The sequence below is a fragment of the Eucalyptus grandis genome, chromosome 3, assembly GCF_016545825.1.
Source record: "Eucalyptus grandis isolate ANBG69807.140 chromosome 3, ASM1654582v1, whole genome shotgun sequence".
Lineage (NCBI taxonomy): Eukaryota > Viridiplantae > Streptophyta > Magnoliopsida > Myrtales > Myrtaceae > Eucalyptus > Eucalyptus grandis.
In genome coordinates, this window is record NC_052614.1 from 16,551,110 (window position 1) to 16,571,800 (window position 20,691).

The 20,691-nt window shown below is 42.5% G+C and overlaps 5 protein-coding genes across 5 annotated transcripts; 4 read left to right on the top strand and 1 right to left on the bottom strand.

Moving 5' to 3' along the window:
* Window positions 1–594: 594 nt before the first annotated feature.
* On the top strand, window positions 595–4,710 carry LOC104439114 (DEAD-box ATP-dependent RNA helicase 52B). The gene is made up of 6 exons (XM_039310191.1): window positions 595–1,333; window positions 1,565–1,648; window positions 2,773–3,015; window positions 3,134–3,304; window positions 3,456–3,569; window positions 3,771–4,710. The coding sequence occupies exons 1-6, from the start codon at window positions 1,169–1,171 to the stop codon at window positions 4,383–4,385; spliced, it is 1,392 nt and encodes a 463-aa protein (XP_039166125.1). The 5' UTR covers window positions 595–1,168; the 3' UTR covers window positions 4,386–4,710.
* On the top strand, window positions 621–1,082 carry LOC120291681 (methyl-CpG-binding domain protein 2-like). The gene has a single exon (XM_039309366.1). The coding sequence runs from the start codon at window positions 621–623 to the stop codon at window positions 1,080–1,082; it is 462 nt and encodes a 153-aa protein (XP_039165300.1).
* A 970-nt stretch (window positions 4,711–5,680) lies between the features above and the next one.
* On the top strand, window positions 5,681–8,363 carry LOC104436673 (chaperone protein dnaJ 49). The gene is made up of 2 exons (XM_010049518.3): window positions 5,681–7,004; window positions 7,801–8,363. Exon 1 carries the CDS (start codon window positions 5,885–5,887, stop codon window positions 6,986–6,988), a length of 1,104 nt encoding a protein of 367 aa, XP_010047820.2. The 5' UTR covers window positions 5,681–5,884; the 3' UTR covers window positions 6,989–7,004; window positions 7,801–8,363.
* Window positions 8,364–9,114: 751 nt separating this feature from the next.
* LOC104436674 (signal peptidase complex catalytic subunit SEC11A) lies at window positions 9,115–13,769 on the bottom strand. The gene is made up of 8 exons (XM_010049520.3): window positions 13,568–13,769; window positions 12,080–12,192; window positions 11,329–11,400; window positions 10,557–10,592; window positions 10,378–10,423; window positions 10,033–10,120; window positions 9,587–9,644; window positions 9,115–9,434 (listed from the first exon to the last, which is right to left on the bottom strand). Exons 1-8 carry the CDS (start codon window positions 13,644–13,646, stop codon window positions 9,384–9,386), a joined length of 543 nt encoding a protein of 180 aa, XP_010047822.2. The 5' UTR covers window positions 13,647–13,769; the 3' UTR covers window positions 9,115–9,383.
* A 3,831-nt stretch (window positions 13,770–17,600) lies between these two features.
* Window positions 17,601–20,285, top strand: LOC104436675 (NHP2-like protein 1). The gene is made up of 5 exons (XM_010049521.3): window positions 17,601–17,703; window positions 17,818–17,938; window positions 18,073–18,176; window positions 19,621–19,752; window positions 19,862–20,285. Exons 1-5 carry the CDS (start codon window positions 17,701–17,703, stop codon window positions 19,886–19,888), a joined length of 387 nt encoding a protein of 128 aa, XP_010047823.1. The 5' UTR covers window positions 17,601–17,700; the 3' UTR covers window positions 19,889–20,285.
* The last annotated feature ends 406 nt before the right edge of the window (window positions 20,286–20,691 follow it).

Sequence of the window (20,691 nt, forward strand, 5' to 3'; positions counted from 1 at the left end):
CGAGGATCTTGGTCGCTTTTTAGCAACTGGCAATGACGACGAATTAAGGGAGGACCGAGGAGGAGGACGAGCTAAAATGCAAGCGTGGAGGGCAGTTCGGTCAATTCGGTCAATTCGGCCCGGGGGATTGAGGGAAAGTTGTTGTGGCTCCTCCACGTCGCGCATTCCCCTGCATTAAATGAACAACAGAGTGAAAAGAGAGCATGTCTCTGTCACAGCCCCCCTCCCTCTCTCTCTCTCTTTCTCTCTCTATCACTACTGCGCGAATTCTGAGAAATTTTCTTCCTACAAGCTCGATCGCGCGCGACGTAGCTCGCCCGCTTCGTCCCTTCTCTCTCCGCAGCAAATCAAATCTCCTCTCTTTCTTTCTCTCTCTAGGAGATCCCGTACGCGAGAGCGAGGCCATGTAGCGCCAGACCCACCAATCATCTCCACGCATTGCGCTCTCTCTCTCTCTCTCTATCTCTACATTGCTGCAGTTGGCATCGCCACCTTCGCTGCCCCGTACGGCCCCCCCGCATCGTCAGAGGCGTGCCCTCGTTCTAGGGTTTCGTTTCCTTCTCGGCGGTCTGCCCGTTCCTCCGGGTGAAGCTTTACGCTGCAAGCGAAGGCTAAGAAAGATGGCGTGGAACGAGCCGTTCGGCGAGTCGGCTCACCGGCCCGGTCGCCCCCCCGGCCGGCCCTTCTACGCCCCTCCCCACGTCAGGCGGGACGACGACGGGTATTTCGGCCCCGGCGCCGGCGACCCGGCTTGGTCCCGCCCCCGATTCGGCGCCTTCGACGCCGGGCCCCCCCGCGGCCGCGGCCGGGGCCGGGGCCGCAGCCGGAGCCGCGGCCGCCGAGGCGGAGATCGCTTCCCGGCCGCCGAGCGGAGGTGCGGCGGGACGCGAGCCCCGAGCGGGATTTCGGCTCGCTCGACGTGGCTGCCGAGTTCGGCGACCTCGATGTCGTCGTCGAGGAGAGCGACGACGCCGGCGCCATCAACTTCGCCGCGTACGAGAACGTGCCGGTGGAGGCCAGCGGCTCCGACGTCCCGCCGCCGGCGGGCACGTTCGAGGAGATCAACTTGGGGGAGGCGCTGAGCCTGAACATCAGGCGTTGCAAGTACGCGAAGCCGACGCCGATACAGCGTCACGCGATCCCGATAGCCGTCGCCGGGCGCGACCTCATGGCGTGCGCACAGACCGGGTCCGGCAAGACGGCCGCCTTCTGCTTGCCGATCGTCTTCGGGGTCTTGCGCGAGGGCTCGAAGAGAGAAAGGCACCCGTCGTCGAGAAGAACCGCGTGTCCTTCGGGCCTCGTTCTGTCTCCGACGAGGGAGTTGGCTTGTCAGGTAAGCGCCATCTCTTTCTCTGGGTCGTGGGAGGAAAATAAAAAGAAGAGAGCTGTCACAGTTGCATGACGTAAGCATTGTGACCGGGTTTGAATTATTGTACGTTAGATATTTTTGAGAATGACCCACGATGAGAAGGGTTTGCTTTGCTTGACATTTTATCAGCCCATGATTATGGCCGTAACTTACGATGAGGTTGTGTTGTGGTTTGTGTGGTTTTTCACTGTGCAGATATATGAGGAGGCGAAAAAGTTTGCATATCAAACTGTTGTGAAAGTCGCTGTTGTATATGGTGGTGCGCCATTTGGTCAGCAGGTAGAGCTTCTCGTGTTTTGTTTCTGATGCTTTGTGCTTATACTTTTCTCAATGTTTACTTTGATTTGGATGTACATTTCGCTGAGGGAGAGTATCAATGATGGATTTGTGCTTATCAATTGTCGTGCTGATTAGTAGTTATTGCATTTGCGTTCCTTCATTCCTTTTGAGTTGTGTAGGTTGGAGGGGAGGGCGGTGAGGCTTGATCCTGTAGCAGGGAATGGTTTCCTCCATCGTTGTAACAGGGTCTTTAAATTGTTAAAAATTGAAAAGGGGTGTAGTCGGTAGTGGCAGTAGTGCTTTTGGATTTGCTTTGTACTTTGTGGGTCCTTTTGCTTACACTGCTCGTTATGATGTTTCTTGACCAATTAGGATATTCAAGTTCCAAGTCGAGGGTGGTCATGTGGTGACACTGTCTAATATGTGTAATTCTAGCATACACTCGCAGTATAATCTTCTTCTTCTTCTTCTTCTTCAAATAACAGTTGTAACCAAACCTTGATTTGAGGGTTTTAACCATCCACTTTCTTACCAACCCTTAAATTATGCGTGAATGAGGCTCCTAGTGTAAATTTTTCTTTACACTGATGGTGTATGGTCCGATTCCCTGTCTAAAATTCTGTTTATAGTATGTTTTCTTTGGACTTTCCTTGCCGAAACCTCCTCTTTTGCACTGTATATGGATTTCTCTTTTTGTTTGATGTCTTCTTTCTCCTTTTGAAGAGCAGGGTTCTTTTTTTTTCTTTTTTTTTCAGTCAGTCTTTCCTTCTGCAGTTATTAACAAGACTCCTCTAAACCAATTTGCTTGGAGATTTTGTTAATAGGTTGCCAAGTTGCCACTGTGGTGATTTTTGGCCATTGTATTAGAGTAGCCACTTGTAGGTGTTCTTTTCTGGAGATCACATATGAGGCTCTTCGTGGATGTGAAAAGTGACATTAATGGCACTTGGAATTCTGTATCATAATCTTGCTTTCTGCATGACGACCTGGATCCGTTCCATGGGAAGATTTGTACTGTTTGTACCACAGGTTTAGATTGCTTAATGTCTAAGGCTTTGTGCATTTTCTTTCACAATACTTGGATCTTGTTTCAATGACTAGCTTCTATACTGATTTTCTTTCAGGTTCGCACCCTGGAAAAAGGTGTCGATATTTTAGTTGCCACACCTGGTCGGTTGGTGGATATGATTGAAAGAGATAAAGTCTCTCTAAGGAAGATTAGATATTTTACTATGGATGAAGCTGATCGTATGCTAGATATGGGCTTTGAGCCCCAGATTCGCAAGATTGTCGAACGAATGGACATGCCACCATCTGGAGCAAGGCAGACAATGCTATTCAGTGCTACTTTTCCAGATGATATACAGGTTTATAAATGCTCTATAATAAGCTGCCAACATCTTTGGGGGGAATTTAGTGATTAATTAATCCAATAATATGTGAAAACTGGATTTTATGACTGATGTTTCTCTTTTCACATTACAGAGGCTGGCGTCCGATTTTCTCTCTGATTATATATTTCTTGCCGTTGGAAGGGTAGGCTCCAGCACGGATCTGATTGCTCAAAAGGTTGAATTTGTTGATGATAAGGATAAGAGAAGCTTTCTTGTGGATCTTCTTCATTCCCAAGGAAAAAATGGATGTGTTGGCAGCAAGGTACGAGGATTTGTTCATTTATCACAATGTTGCTGTTTACTAAATTCATAAGAAAAGTCATTCTGTTATTCTTCCTCCCCAATTATGTGACTGTTTCAATATGATATTCTAGTGGCTTACTGAACATAAATGGAATCATCTTTTGCTGCAGCAAGGTTTGACTTTAGTGTTTGTTGAGACAAAGAGGGGAGCAGATGCCCTTGAGAACTGGCTGTTGAGAAGTGGCTTTCATGCTATTGCTATACATGGAGATAAAGTTCAAATGGTTAGTTTCTAATCTGAATTGCATTTCTTCTCTTTATAGTACATTTTGGTTGATCAATCTTATGCCTTCTCTGTACCTGGTGGCATCAAGTTGCCTAACCCATGTTTGTCAAGAGTCCTACTTGAAAGATCTTATTGTCTTTCTTCATGTGTTGCCGGCTTTTCTTATGGGGTGTTTAATCCCTCATCTTCTTATCTGAAGGAAAGAGAGCGAGCTCTGAGATCATTCAGAAGCGGAACCATTCCAATTATGGTAGCGACAGATGTTGCCTCACGAGGTCTTGATATCCCACATGTTGCTCATGTTATAAACTATGACTTGCCCAAAAGTATAGATGACTATGTGCACAGGATTGGCCGGACAGGCCGAGCTGGTAAATCTGGGTTGGCTACTGCATTCTTCAATGGAAAGAATTTGTCACTGGCAACAGCTCTCGTGCAACTTATGCAAGAGGCCAATCAGCAAGTCCCTTCTTGGCTCGGTGAGTGTGCCGAACAGTCAGGTAGTCGTAGCCATGGCCTGGCTCGAAATCGTAGGGCAAGCAGGTTTGGCGGCAATGACTTCCGAAGAGGTCCAAAATCTAGCAATAGGAGTTACTCTTCTTCTAGCAGTTACAGAGATGCGCATACTTACGGTTCTGGTGAAAATTATTATGCCGACCCTCCCAGCACCGATGTTTACGGCTATGCTGCTGCTGACTCGTACCTTTCAGCAAGCCACGGTTATTATGATGCTGCTAATAACAATTCCCGCGCCAATGAGTCGGACGGGTATGGCACGAGCCATGGATCAGTCATGGCCAGCGGATGGGAGTAGCCTCGCCTCGCCTCGCCTTGGTCCCGCTTTTGCATCTTTTTTGTGTTGACACAGCACATTCACACATGAAGTATATAATTTTAGCTTCGGCACAATGATAGGAGAGCTATTCAAGAATTACATACGGGTCGGGAACTGGGAAATGCATTCGGTTGTTCCGACTTCGCAGCTTTTTCTTTTTGCCGTCTTGGGAGTTTGCCCGGGGCCAGGGGAAGTTGCTTCCAGCTTGTTTTAGATACACTTACCTGACCTTGTGCTGATGTATTATCTTGAGCATGACCTCATCTTTCGTCAAGCCCCACCTTCATGTCGGGGTTCCTGGTTCTTTTGTTCGATCCTTTGCGGGTCATTTAATCTTTCGACGTGGCTGTTTTTGCGGGCATTGCCTTTTGTGGTGCGCAAGTTCGATGATCGATGGTAAGTCTGCACCGACAGAGCGGTGGTTCCGCATCTGACGTTGACAAAGCATTCTTGCATTGGATGATAGAGACAAATTCCAGAGTAGGTCGACTCCTACTCTTCCATTTCTAAAAAGTGGGAGTTTTTCAACTGTAAATAAAAATTAATTTGCTGATTGGGGTTTGTTCTAGATAAAAATAAAAATAAAAATCTAATACATTTTGGCCGTTCTGTCGATTTGGTCTGTGCGGTTTAATCGGTTCAATTCGTTATGTGGAACTGGATATCGGATTAATTATTCTTGATTTCAAATTTTTAAAACTAGACCAGATGAGTCTTCCGTAAATCACTTGAAGCTTAAAAAATGCCATCATTCCAAGAATTTAATCTCAAATGAATTAAAAAAATATTTTTCTTAATATAGTTATTTATTTTCCTAGAGATAAACATAATTTAATACAATAGATATGTCGGTTCTTTATTTTTTGTCGTAATAACTGATTTCTTTTGTAGGATCAAACAGTATTTTCATGTGAAAAATTGCGATTTTACTTTAAAACAAAAATTTATATGAACGTAGCTCCGACATTTTGAGCAAATGATAAATGAGTTGGCTCGAAATGACCAAAAATGGTATTTCAGCCGCCCTCCTCCGTCCCGACTCCTCTTGCTCGAACCCGCGCGCGCCGTCCGATTAAACATCGAGATCGGCACGATCCAACGGGTGGTACCGCGGTAGCGGAAGAAGGAGGTGCGCCAACGGCCAGGATCGCCTCGACCACGTGTAGCCCATCGGGCAAGGCCGCGCGGTAACGTACGCTGGCCCGCACCCGAACACAACCCCGTTCTATAATGGCGACCTCGGGCTCTCGACGATTGCAGAGGACCATCGGCCCCTCTCTCTCTCTCTCTCAAAAATCGCCTGATCTATAAATCCAACCTCTAATCCGCTCCACCTCCGTCGGATTCAACGCCCCGCCGTCGCGAATTCCGCAATTTTCCGGTCCCGAATTCGGGGTTTGTCGCGGCCTCCGGCGATCGCCGGCGCTCCGTCTAGGGTTTCCTGCTCGATCGATCCGTCGATTCGCGGCGCTGCGGAGATGGACGGCAACAAGGACGACGCCCGGAAGTGCCTGAAGATCGGCAAGGAGGCGCTCGAGTCCGGCGATCGCGCCCGCGCCCTCAAGTTCGTCGCCAAGGCCCGCCGCCTCGATCCCGGCCTGCCGGTCGACGATCTGCTGTCGAAAATCGAGGGGCAGTCCAATTCGCAGTCGGAATCGGCCACCAACGGTGAGGGGCCGGCGCCGGACCGATCCGGCGCGGCGCAGTCGGATCAGCAGAGGCCGTCGGTTCGGCACCGGGGCCCGTCGGCGGGTGGTTCGTCCTCGGCGTCGAGCGGCGCGGCGTCGTACACCGAAGAGCAGATTGCGATGGTGAGGCAAATTAGGAAGAAGAAGGACTTCTATGAGATATTAGGGGTGGAGAGGAGCTGCACCGTGGAGGATGTGCGGAAGGCCTATAGGAAGCTTTCCCTGAAGGTTCATCCTGACAAGAATAAGGCTCCCGGGGCCGAGGAGGCGTTCAAGGCGGTTTCCAAGGCCTTCCAGTGCTTGAGCGACGAGGAGAACCGGAAGAAGTATGATGTCACCGGTTCTGATGAGCCTGTTCACATGGCTCGGGCGGCCAGGCGCGGCCCGGCGCAAGGATTCAACGGATTTTACGAGGCGGAGTTCGACGCCGATGAGATATTTAGGAACTTCTTCTTCGGTGGTATGCACCCAGCAACTACTACGCAGTATCGAGGGTTTAGCTTCGGGACTGGAATGGGGCAGAGACAGGCGGATAATGGGTCGAGTGGGTTCAATCTGAGGATATTGATTCAGCTGCTTCCCGTCATTTTGATCCTGCTATTGAACTTCTTACCATCTTCGGACCCGATTTACTCTTTATCCAGGACGTATCCCTATGAGTACAAGTACACGACACAGAGGGGTGTGAATTATTATGTTAAGTCCACCTCAAAGTTTGATCAGGATTATCCCCCGGACAGCTACGAAAGAGGGAGGCTTGAGGTGAAGATCGACAGGGATTACATCTCCATCCTGTCGCAGAATTGTAGGGTCGAGATGCAGAGGCGGCAATGGGGATTTATAAGGGAGATGCCGCATTGTGACATGTTGCAAAAGTTCGAGGGAGTGGCTTGATGAGCGTGGAGATGAGGTTGGTTCCCCACAAGTTTATGTTGCATTTGAATGAATTCTCGTGACGAGGAAAACCAACAAGTTTATGTTGCATTTGAATGAATTCTCGTGACGGGGAAAATCAGAAACTGGCCTGTGTTCTTGGCCTAATTAAGATGAGTCTTAACCTGGTCACTGCTGCCTATCTCGCCTAATATACGCAGGCTCGTGCGTTTTGTTATTTGGGAGCTTTCTTTGGAGCATATGTGAGGTTATCATATAGGTGTCTCTGAATAGGAATATTCTATGGATGCTTTCAATATTTTGATACTCCCCTGTTGAGAAGCTTAGAATTATTGGCTTCTATTTTTTTATTGCTTTGAATTTCTTGATGTTTCTGCTGCTTTAGCGTTCTATCTGGAAATGATGCAATTACTAGCTGGGCTATGATCGCTGCTAGCAAGAAGTAGCCCAGCTAGTAGTAGGAGTACTTAGGTTTTTTGAAGTTTCCATTTTTCTTCTAATTCGCAACAGCCCTCTTGTATGGGGAATTTCATGTATTTGATAAAAAAAATTTAACTTAATCTTTTTGAAGTTACTGTGGTCCCTAGTTGAACATGAGTTTTTCCTTGGAAATATGGCTTTGATGATTGAGTAGCGTCTATTTGGGATTGCCAAGACTTTTGAGCTGTCATGTCTGTTCTTTTGTATCGAACCAACTGCTTATTCTTCAAATTTTAGTTTATGTTCAATGGGATAATCTTCAATTCTTTCTTGCATATATCTACACCGTAAACCAGGTTATCTCATCTTTGTTCCTGCTGTCTCTTTTGCAGATTGTCCAATGGATACATTTCATCCATTGGCTCTTGCGAGGAGGTGTTGGCTTTCATGAGCAAGCTTAGGCAATGGACTCGAAAGTAATTTTTGTTATGAATGCGGAACTGAACTTCCCTCTTACACCTTTAGCTAGTAATGCCCTTCAGCCTGGGTTTGAGACATATCATATGAATTTCCACCATAGGTTATTCATGTTTGTTTAACTATAATAGTTTTGAACGGTCAATGTGACTCCACCATGCATCTGGAGTCATCATCATTTCCGAATTTAGATATGAAGCTACTGTAATGCTCTTAATATCATCGAGTTCCTTGCACATATGGTACTACCGGGCTCTATTCTCCAGCTAACTGTATGGCTGTTTATATGGAAGCGGTTGTTGCTCTGCTGTGGAGAAGACTTGGCTTCATACAATAAATTTCTGTGGTGGGATGCCATGGACTCTGCAGACGATACTTAAAAGCATTTGTTTTGCTGCAATGCAGCTTGTTTCCTGTTATAAACCTATGATTTAGTGGGAAAAGTCATTAATTTCATCACATGTGAGTTGTTTGGATCTGCCTGTTGTTTTTATGAGTCTTGCATTTGGGTACAGTCAGCCCTATGTGCGAGGCTAGAAGTCTCTCTCTCTCTCTCTCTCCCCGCATGTGCATGTTCATCTTTTAACATTCGAGATTATGGAGGAAAAAGCAGTCTTGATGTGTTTTGATTTCTCGGAGATCCCGCTCCAAACAGTTACTAGATTGGTAATGGTAGATCCATTGTCTTACTTCTAAAGTCCAGAAACAAGAGTGCATATAGGTCGATGGTCTTTGCTGTTTTCCCTTTTCTGGTGCTGGTTATGTGAAAAACTCATCCCGGAGTTTATAAGTTGGACGCTGCAATGAGTGTACACTCGACGATCTACCCTGACAAGATATGGCCGGGGATTCATGGTGGAAAATCTGATGGAAGTGCATGCAGTGTGATGCTGTTCCTCCTTAAAATCAGTCAGCGATCGGATTATGTTGGATGTGAGCTGAATATGAGAGAAGTTAGCGGGCAAGAGTTGAATTGCTGTCCACGGGAAAATAAATCATGCGGCTCCTTGGAGAGGTTCTTTTGCCGTTAACATGGCTGGAATGAAGAGCAGTGAGAGCCACGGGCTTCTCTTGGTCTGTCGTGGTTCCGACTAACACACTTGTAATGGAGTAAGCAATACGATTTGATGGACGAGTCAATAGTTTAACAATAGCGCAATGAGGTGCCCGAATTACCAGTATGCATAGGGGTTTCAGAAGTCTTAATTGTGGAGGATGGCAAATCCAGATTCTGAGAAGGGTAAACCAGACGCATGCACTGTGATGGCACATTTTTATACCATGATATTCGTTCAATAAAGATATGTCTCATCACAACGAAACAACATTCCATCTTGACAAAGCGAGACGGACCCTCGTATATTTTCGCATTGTGACTTGTTTTGTGACAATAATCAAGGCTAGTTGAGAGTTGAGACTCTTGTCCTTTGCCTGCAGCGCGAACCCTCCTTTTGGCTTTTAGGTAGAAGTGGTCCGTAGAACCAGAAGCTTGCGCATCCTACTCCGTTGAGGTTAGGACAAACAAGCCCAATGCACCTATCAATATGTACTGCAAGAGATTTCACAAGTCGAGAGAATGGCATCAGCAAGCATCTTCAGGTAATGTTTCAAAGGCATTTCGATGTGGTGGACATGCTGACTAACAATGGCGACGTCAAAGGGAAAAATTTGAAGACTTGAAGTTCCAAAGGTGAGGCAAACCTTGATAATAGGCTTCTCGGTCATGATAATTGTCAGATACCCAACGTATGGTAAGTGCCTGCGGGTTCAAGGAAATTGCCCTTTCATATTAGCATTGGCAGAAGAAGTGAAGTATCGATAGTTAGTTCAACTGTTTTGTGAACTCTCTTTCTCCTGACATGCTACATAATGCTTCTATGATCGGCAAAACTGTGGAATAATCGGTTCTCTCTGGTCATGTCATTTTCAAGAAGACAGCGTGTTCTTTTTTCCCTTTAAACAACAAGCCATGTTTGCTTAATCAACTAAGAAGTGAGACTTGGAGACTAAGGCAGAGGGAAAAGTAGTCTGGCATCAAAAGAGCGTATATAGCGTGGGTACTGAAAATGCTGGGTTCTCTGCAAATGACCCCTAATTCCAACTGCTAATTTGCCAACAGAATGTTAAAAGGAAAAAGGCTGAATTACCCAACGGCTCTCCCTATGATGTGCTGCTGCTGCAACCAATGTTGGCCCTGCGCATACATGATCCTATCATCTATATCGTTATTGTCACCTGATAATTTAGCCAAACAAAGAGATCATCAAACTGGGTAAGGTGGAAGGCAAATGAAAACAACAGAAGCATCGTGAATCAGAATCGCAGCAGGCTAGAATTCCTAAGAATTCTCATCTTTTGATTGACTTCAGGAAAGAAAGCATTTCAGTGCGATAGATATGAAACAATGAAATTGCAGCTCGGTGCTTCCCCTGTGAATGGTTAGCTTGTTTTTGCTAAGGTAAAATTGGATGATCTTTAGTGTCGTGCTCAACCTTTTGTTAGAATGTCAACTTCACCAGTGCCACCATGCTCATGAACCTAAATAAAATAAGCCGATGTTCAGTGTTCTATCAACCGGCTGTCAGGAGCAGTAACAGGACCAAGAGAATGTAATGTGCGAGTGCACATGAGAGAGAGAGAGAGAGAGAGAGAGAGAGAGAGAGAGCCTTACTTCAATAACTCGATGCACAATTGGAATATCACGTCCCTGGATGATGAAGCAATCATGTCCGCATTGCAGAAACAGAAAGGATGTTCAGTATCTATGGGCCATGAGTACATGACACACATAAGAAAATAAGAATTCGAATGCAAGCTCCAAATAAAGGATCCATTATATGCAGAAAAGAATTCATGAACTAATGTAGCTAGTGACCTATTGACACAATGTCTTTTTTCTTCTCATCGGAGATATTTCACGAAGATTTGTCATGGCAAGGAAGACGGGGAACAAGCACACTTGGAGAGCACAATATAATGGATAGTTGTATGCTGCGTTTGGAAAGGATGAACCGCTCTAAAAAGGAACCTATTGAGTTTCTCCCAATTGATTGGATTGTAGTCATGATGATTTACTTCATAGGCAGATAATAATTTCATGAGATGTTTGTACTAGCATACGACTATGGTCAACGGATGGCCAGATGAACACCGACTAATATTACACCCAAAGCAAGTTGGTCAAAACCAACTGGGATTTTATATGACCAATTCGGTTCAAACAATTTTCTGCAGAGAGAGAGAGAGAGAGAGGCCGATGCCTCTTTTCCAGCATTGTTTTCAACGGTTTCGATGCTGCTGCAGATTGAACCGATACTAATTTCAATTCTTGTGTGAAAGGGTTCCCTTAATTAAAGTGCATCAGATGTCAAAAGCATTCAAAAGCATATTCAAACTACATACGAAGCAAGTAAATTGGTTAAATGCCAATTAAATGAACGTACGTCTATATTGAAGACAACAATCTCTCCTGTCCGAATAGGATCCTTGTTCATATGCAAGAATAAAATGTCACCCTGCAAGAGAAAGTCATATATGCAGATTATATCACTAGGTAGACGAACAAGGTAAACTCTAATTGCTTTCTATGCAAATTTTCTAGGATCAGGTGCCACAAACAAAGCACTGTAAACCAGATCTATGCAATTTGTCCATAGAATGTCACGACATAAGAGAATTACTGGTTTTACAACTTTTATTTCTGTTCTTTTTGCAAAATTTTCATGATGCGTGAATGAAGGAATGGTGTGTGATGGTGAGAAATAATCATCCTTTTAAGTCCCAGTTTCTAGTTTCTTGGGTGAAGTCAATTCAAGCAATTTAGCCAGGCTATGGAAATCCAAATATTAGGTGAGCAAACAAGTTTAAACAAATAATGGTGCTTTGCTACAGGCATGAGCATCAGAATCTATGCCTTGAGAGATTAAAACATGAGTAATGTAGGAATTTTCTGAAGTCCGAATGGAAGTATTCATTCTTCATCATCAGAGAAATAAGAGCAGTTAGTGTTGATGTGCATTCCGAAACAAAAACAACCATCTTTGGCATTATAAATATCAGACATGATTTTATACAAATCTAAATCAATTACTCATAAATACTATCATTGGAACAGGAGAGAGACAGCAGAACCCTGCTCCATTCAGCTGGTTTAAGTCCACAGCATTTACTAGTGCCAGTAAAAATTATACTCACTCTTTTGAAGCCAGGTTCCATGCTTTCAGAGAGCACCACAACAACAGGCGATTCACTACCAGTAAAGTATATCAAGCCCTTCCATATCATCAAGGCTGATGTCACTATCATGCCTGAGAGAGTTGAGCATATCGGAGAAAATTAGAGTCACTGTTAACAGCATAAGTATCCTACAGCACACACTCAGAGTATTATTTCAGAATGATTGTGCCACCATATTGGAGAAGAACAACTAATGCATCCTCATCTCCCAAATAAAAGTAACACACTCTAAACTGTAGAATGAAGCTCGACTTTCATCATGTGTAACAAATGGCACTCAATAAAGATTCATCAATTTCCAAGCAAGCGAATTTCGGATAAACTGTAGAACTTCTAGTTGTTTATTTAACATGCGATGTCTATAACTTCCACTCTTTTCCTTAATGCAACGCTATTCAGCAAACAGTGGGAGCTAATACTTTTGAAAGAGATTATATCTCAAAAGTACTGAAACATAGGGACATGTTTAGCGTTTCACCCCTGCCTGATTAGGATCATTCTTAACAAGCAGCACATAAAGGTCCCAACTGGATGGATCACAAATTGGATCTCATGTTCTGAGGAACTAATCAGACATCCCATCTATAGAAAGAACAGTTAGGAACGAAGCGTAGAGATCCTGCCAGAAAGGCAGTCCATGGCGATGAACTTCTCCATCACCAAGTGCAATTTATGAAGAAAAGTTTGGCTAGCTGTAAGATAACTCTCCATGAAAGAAAAGAAGAAAAGAAAAGAAAAGAAAAAGAACTAGCCTTGAATGCAAGAACTGCGATTCATCAATTTTTGATAATTACAGTGAAAACGAACACCACCCAACCAACTTCTTGTCGTGCCTTCATAACTGACTCCCTTACGGTGGCCACACCCTATCACCAAGCACAATGGCTTTGCAACAGTGACTCAACTTTGGAGTCCCTGGGGAATCTACCGGCAGTTTGGCCATGAATTCCCAAGGTGGCCGCACTCTAATGACAGCGAATGCCACCCAACCAACGCGGTCTCAGCTCTTCAGTCTACCATCTAAATAAATAACATTCATTAGGATCATTCACCACAGGAAGCTAGTAATCCCAAGGGCGAGAGAGAGATCTAGGATCCATCAATGTGCAGGAAAACCTACAGGACCCGACTTAAGCCCGCCGCAGCAAAAGAGAGACAGACGGTAAAGCAGCAAGTAATGCATCACAACGATCTCATCACCCACACAACCATCAAGTGAAAAAACCAAGAACCACCCCTTCCCCTTCCACCACCAGAGAAAGAAAAGTGACTTCCTATCCCCTTCCGAACCATTCGCTCGCTCGCTCGCTCGCTCACAACAAACGAATGCCTAGAATCTCGATTGAACAGTGCAAATTACAACGAAAAGAACCAAAGGAAACGCATGCTTCTTGCCGAATGGACTCTTAGAAGCTAGAGGGAGGGTTGGACAGAGAGGCCACAAACCAAGACTGATGGCCTGAGACAGAGCATCTCTGAGCTGCGTGCGCTTGAGGGAGTCCAAGGTTTCTCCTACGAAACCCATCCTCCTCGTGTCGACCTCTGTTCTTGATCCCTTCTTTCTGAGAACGACCGAGGAAAGCTTCGGAATTTCTTCGGATGGGGCGTGGGGTTGTTGCCTTGTTGGTGCAAGAATGTGCAGAATATGTTAAGTTGACGGTTGAAAAGAACGGGAGCTTTCTTTGTCCTTCTATAGGCTGCGAGAGCTTGGAAAAAACTCATCTGGCCAATCACAATCCTTCATTGTATGGACGAGGTGCCCACGTGTCGTTGTTTGAGTCGCTGAGACACGTCCCCCCATAGAGGCGAGAAAACTCACGCCTAGCACGTAGAAAGAGGCCGCTAAAATTAATAAGTAATGATTTTTCAATAGGATTAATATCATCAATAATCCTAAACCGATACAATTATGAATATTTTACTTCAAGTTAATTTTCAGATCATTGAAATCTTAAAATGATATACCTTTTATGGCAAAAACTTGATATACCTTTAATAGGTTTACCATAAATTAATATGGATTTTTATGTGAATTTGTCATGTCAATTGAATCATTATCATGTTTTATCTGACTTAGCAATTTTATGTTAAAATTTGACTGAAGGTAATAAAGGATAAATATTTCATGAGTGTTTCAATTTGAGATTTTTAATAACTCAAAAAATAATTTGGGATAATTTGAATAAATATATCAATTTAGAATTTTTTGTACTATTAACCGTTTTAATTGATTAATTTTCTAGAATGCTCGTGGCGCGGCAATGACACAACATTGAAAAATTATAGCCATATGTCTCTCGCTAGCAATCAAAGAATGCAGACTGCATATACTAAAATCAGGTGCATTATGCGGTGGTAAATTAATATCATCGTCTTGACTATGAAATAAAATTTAAGATGCATTTACTTCATACAAAACATTTTCCAAAAAAATAATTTTTATTTTTCGTCATTTGGACACGAATGAAATTTACCTTAGAGATACTAACCGCCACAGGTCAAAAAATCATGGTATGAAGATCGAAAGTTATAAATGTTCTCCATTTCTGTTCTTTGAAGGGGCTTACAAGGCTGCCTTGAGCATTTATCTTTGCTCCCAAACTTGGAACCTTTACTTAAAACCCTTTTGGGTGTCTTCCCTCCCTGCTCTTCTCAAAACCCCTAGACCCTCTCTCTCTACGGTCTGCTCATCACACTGATCATGCCCATCTCCTCCTTTTGATTGGACCCTTCTCTTTTTTCTTTTTAGTAAAGGTAAGAAATATATTGACTTAAAATGAAAAGCTATATAGAGCTATACAACGAGAACTCGGACCCAAAAACTTAAGACAGAAGTCAAAGCAAGTGGAAGAAGGCCAAGGTAAAAGGAAACAAGCCAAGCGGTGAAATGAGAGGGCCAAACAGCAGCCAAAGAGAACCGGCTAGCCTATAAGAAAGCGACGATTGCCATAGTGAGGAGCGAAGACCTCCACTCCAAGCTTCCATAGCAACATCTAGGAATTTGAAAGAACCTTCAAACAATAAAGGTTGAAGGAGAAACCCTCTACTCAAAAGCCAGATGACCCTTCTCTCTTTTCTCTTTATTTTCTCTTTATTGTTTTCTTTGCTTCGTTCGCCATACATCGCTCCTCACGTGAGAGCTGGTTTTCACTTATTACAAACAGACAAAGCGGTGAACCCAAAGGTTTCACCCCTCATGGAGACCCGGCTCTCCATCACCATCCTCGTCTTCCTTGTATAGGGAATCTCTAGCCATAGGTGGACCATTGCAAGAAAAGCATTTATAGGTGTGTACCTTCTATTGTTGTACACCGCTCAACTCTGATTGATCTTTAGGGGCTTTGAACGAAAGTATGGGATTGAAAGTAACAATTTTGAGAACTACTTGACATGCTCATAATGAGATGTTATAAATGAGAGGCAGACCCCCTATATATCCAGGTACAAGGCTAATCGTAGCCGTAGGTCTCCTTTTGATGTAATGGTGTAGATTACATCTCTGAAACTACCAACTATTCACATTTATTATATAAATGTACAATTACCATATCACCCATCTTCATAAGTATTTTAGAACACTTGAGAAAATAGAACTTGGGTAGATGGGTTGAGGGTAGGGGTATGCAATCAAGCCTGTTTTACCTTAGAACCGAACTAAATCGCTTGAAAAATAGGACTAGGAGCTGGTTCTTGTTGGAATCAATCCAAGAACATGTTCCAAACTTTTGGAATTGGTTGTAACCAGTCCAGGAACAAGTTCCGAGTAAATCGGACTAGACTACCTTGTTTTGGAATTGGTTTTGGAATAAATTTTATAAGTTAAAAAGCTAAAACCCTATTTTCTTTTTTCCATAAATTCCAATTTCAGCGCTCTTTTGTCTTTTGTTCTTTCCTCTTTTTCTAATTTTTATGGATGAATGGAGAATGAAGTTTTATAATTTATATTTTATGTTACTTGTTTGAACCTTTAATTTTTTATAGTTGTACGTGATTACGTCTTGATCTTATGGATTATTATTATTATTATTATTATTATTATTATTATTATTATTATTATTATTATTATTATTATTTGTGAATTAGGCTTTTTGTTGTTCATTAGTTACTTTGAATCGTTTCATTACTCATAACTTCATAAAGGGAAAAAAAAAACAGGTTTTCAAGTAGACCTATAATCGAACTAGAAAAATAGGATAGGTACAAGATAGGTTTTACAATTCAAAATTTGAGAATCGGTTTGGAATTTATCCATCTTGAAACCGATCACCTCAGATCGCTCGTTCATGAATTGATCACGACCTCAGGGTCAAGTCAATTCATTGGGTCGTAACACACACATCACCCGTATCGGCTATAGGGTTATTGTCACCCGATAATTTAGCTAAACAAAGAGATCATGGAACTGGGTCTGAGCTCTCCTATGAAACCCATCGGATCATATCTCAAGTAAAAAGGATCTTGAGCTTTTTTCTTTTTCTTCTTTGTGAAGGGCAATCATCTTCATTTTCTAGAAGGGTTGTACAAGGCTCATACTGGCAATCCACATTTCAGTAACATTGTCCTGTAACTGGATATTTGTAGTAAATAGGATTACCACTTGTATCAAAGGAACAAACCGAAGAATTTGTCTTAGAAATTTTTGTGGTATTAACATTTTTCAATACTTGTGATTCTAATTACTCAATTTACTAGATGCATTTTGATCAATATCCTAGAATGCTCATGGTGTGGCTACACAGCATATATGTGACATCGAGAAAATTATTTATATCTCTCTCGTGCTAACAATTAAAGAATGTAGATTGCATATACTAAAATCAGCTGCATCATGTAATCGGAAATTAATATCATTGTCTTGATTGTGAAATCAACTTAACTTGAATGGACATAAATGAAATTTACGTTCGAGATGCTAACCATGACATGTCGAAAAATCATGATATAAAAATTGAAAGTTATTACACAAAATGCATCAAAATCAATCTACTTCAAGATCAAACGCAACAATATCGGCGTCCCTGAAAGATGTAAAAGCCTCAATAGTTTTTTCTCAAGTTATGATCACAATTAATGAACTCATATTATAAATTCGGATTAATATCACGAAAATTCTTAAACTAATACATTTTTGACAATTTTTCCTAAAACTAATTTTTCAACCACCGAAAACCCTAATTTGGTATACATATGGAAAATTTACTAAAGCAGCATTTCGTTTATTTTTATTAAATTAGATTAATACCGCGAAAATCACAAAACTAATATACTTGTAATGAATGAAGGATGAAAATATTAATTTATTATAAATTTATTACAGATGTTCCAGTTTGACATTTTTCGTGGTATTAACCCTATAAACTTTCATTTCTTGCATAGTGCTTAAAAAAAAGTTTTGGTTATGAAAATGTTTTCCAATTGATTTTTTTTTGGGCCTAAACGGCGTCGGTTTGGGCGTTTGGGTTTGTTCCAAAGCTCGAACCTTTACTTAAAACCCTTCTTCGCACATTTTCGTCCTTCCTCTCCTCTCTCTCCTCCCACGAAAAACCCTAGCCTCCCTCCCCATAGTTTGTTCATCGACAATGGTAATGCCCATCTCTTCCCTCTGATTGGACCCTTCTCTCTCTTGTTTTTTCAATTTCTCATTTACTGTAAGCGTTCATTCCTCATGCGCCCGAGTGATTTTCATGCTGGTGCAGACGGGCGAAGCGGTGAACCCGAAGGCTTATCCCCTCGCGGACGCTCAGCTCTCCATCACCATACTCGATCTCGTCCAGCAGGCTGCTAATTACAAGCAGCTCAAGAAGGGCGCCAACGAAGGTTGATCCCTTGTTTCTTTCTTTCCCGGGATTTAAAGGATTTCAGTATTGGGTTGTCTGGGTTTTTTTGTGTGGGGAATATGACTGGTTTTGTTTTTGTGTTTGTGTTTGTGTTTCGGGGGTTTCTTTCTTCAGCTACGAAGACGCTGAACAGGGGTATCTCTGAGTTCATAGTGATGGCTGCGGACACCGAGCCGCTCGAGATCCTCCTCCATCTTCCGTTGCTTGCTGAGGATAAGGTGCTTACTCACACAGCATTCGTCTTGCTTCTTTTTAATTGATGTTCTCCTCTAAAGAGAACTGCTAAGTAACGGTAGTTTTGATTCTGACTGGATTTTTTATTTTTTTTGATAAGATAAGCTCGATTAGATGCTTTGGATTGTGTTGTTTTGGCTTTTTTTATCCATCCGGGCATCAATCCCTTGTTAGAGGTCGATTTTTGGCAGCTGGGTTGGGGTCATTGATTGATATGAAGCTACCGCTTTTGGTTTATGCTCTTAGACTTTGTTCTACATATGTTGAGTCTCAGCTTTTATCTCCTAGACAATATTGGAATAATGATCTGAGGCGTTCTCATTGTTTGGAACAGGTTTTAGGGAGGTTCTTTTAGGCTATACATGGTTCTTGGAAACTAAATTTCACCCTTGTTGTATTGGATTAGATGATATGGGTTGAGCATTCTAGTTTTTTTATTGGTCTGATCCCTTTATAGGCTAATCACCCATATATTGCCAGTAATTGTTCAGTTCAAAATATTTTCAGCAGTTAATTGTGATGTTTTGCATAGTTGAATTAGTCAGTGGAATCATCGATAAATCCTGTACTTCTATTGCTGGAAGCAAATTGATTGATTATGTTGTGCTATATGGCCTTCTGCTCATTGGGTTAAGTAGTCATGTGGAAGAGGATGTTGCACTGTTTAGTTGGGGCCTAGAAGTTAATAATTAAGCAGCAGGCATTTGTAAGTGAGTATTGCTGATCGATGGATCAGGCATGTGAAGTGAATGTTGCTTATCAGTTGATCATGCATTGAAGGATGTTTTCTACTTCTTGTACGGTTAGGCCGAGGAGTACTTGTTTGGTTTTCTATCTGTGACGTGCTTTCAGAGACAATTAGTGTTTTCCGGTTGATACTGAATCTGCTCAGTGCTGGACTCTGTAATTAGCTTCAATTTGTATATGTGATCACTAAATCATTTTTACAAAGTTGTCAAAGAACCTGCTAATTGCATAGTTCTTTCATAGAAAGGATAACTTTTATCCGGAATAATTGTTCCTGTTACATAATTTCCTTTAAAACCTTGCCCAACTGCAGTTGTCAAGGCCAGTTGCTTGTTTAAAGAGTTGGTTTATTTCAGAGTTTTGTGATTGGCTAGCTTTTCTACGATGGAGAGTTTTATATAATGATTCCACCTTGGAAGGTTATAAAAGTGTGTATCTCGCAAATGAATTTGGAGGATCTAATTATTTCGATTGTTATAGCTAACAATCATGATCTAGCATGTGCCTAATATATTTTAAATGATGGATTGCTTTCCCTGATTTTCTTTTTGTTTGTGAGAAATAACTTATGTTTAGGAAATTCGCGGTCTAGATGCGATAGCTTCTGCTATGCTATATTTGCTGCCTCCTAACTTTTTCACAGTAAGTAGACCCTAATTCACACATTGAATGAAATGGCAGAATGTGCCCTATGTGTTTGTGCCCTCAAAGCAAGCACTTGGCCGAGCATGCGGGGTCACAAGACCTGTCATTGCCTGTTCCGTGACCACAAATGAAGGAAGCCAGTTAAAGTCTCAGATACAGCAACTCAAGGTATGCTACTGCCTTCCCATCGTGTTGCCTCATATAAAAAAGAAAAAGAAGAGACTTATAATCATAATGCTGGAGGTTGTTTACTAACCTGATTGTTTGTGTAATGCAGGATGCAATCGAGAAGCTCTTGATTTGAATCTTTGTGAAGTGCGAATCGGTGTGATGGGCCTCTTGACTCGGTTGCGCTTTGGGAGGCTTTGACTGAAATAGTTGCTATTAGAGAGAGATTGTGTGTTTCTTGGGGCTTTTCTTGTTTCTTCTCGTTCTACTTAAATATGACGATTATCCTTCTGTATCATTTGAGCATCAAATTCGTGAGCATGTGCTTTTTGGTTCTTACTTATTTCTCGTTGAAGTGAGTATTGAACTAGGCAGTAAGTCAATGGAATGATAGCATATGATCATTTGCCGACTCTTGGGCATTGTCTTCATGTTGAGAACTATCAAGGCCAGGATTGTCTCTGCTGGGTTGAGCTTGTACCTTCGGGGAGATATCAATTTAGCGTGATTGTCCCACTCCCACGTTTTTATAATCGAAATATGTCCAACATGATTTATATAAGTTGTTTATAAACTGAGATGGCAAATTCTCTATCAGCGAGTAGAAGCAGAGCGAACAGTAACTTCTTGTATCGGATTCATAACTCGAACAACTTATTGCCCCAACGTTGCCATAAGCAATTTGAGCTGGTCGTTCATGTTGCAATACAACGTGCCGCTTGGAGAGAGATGAAGGGGAAAGTGATCAAGTACCACCTCATAGGCCGGTAGATGCATATTTCTTTGTTGACCTCGCCAAATCCGTTCAGAATTCCAAGTCCGTGGAGAGTAATCTCCTCATGTATGTCGCTCGCAGCCAAGGGTTGCTGACGGATGGAAGGGTTTGGATGACGCCGACACGGTGCACTGGCCGCGAGTGCCCAGATTTTGGGATCTCGA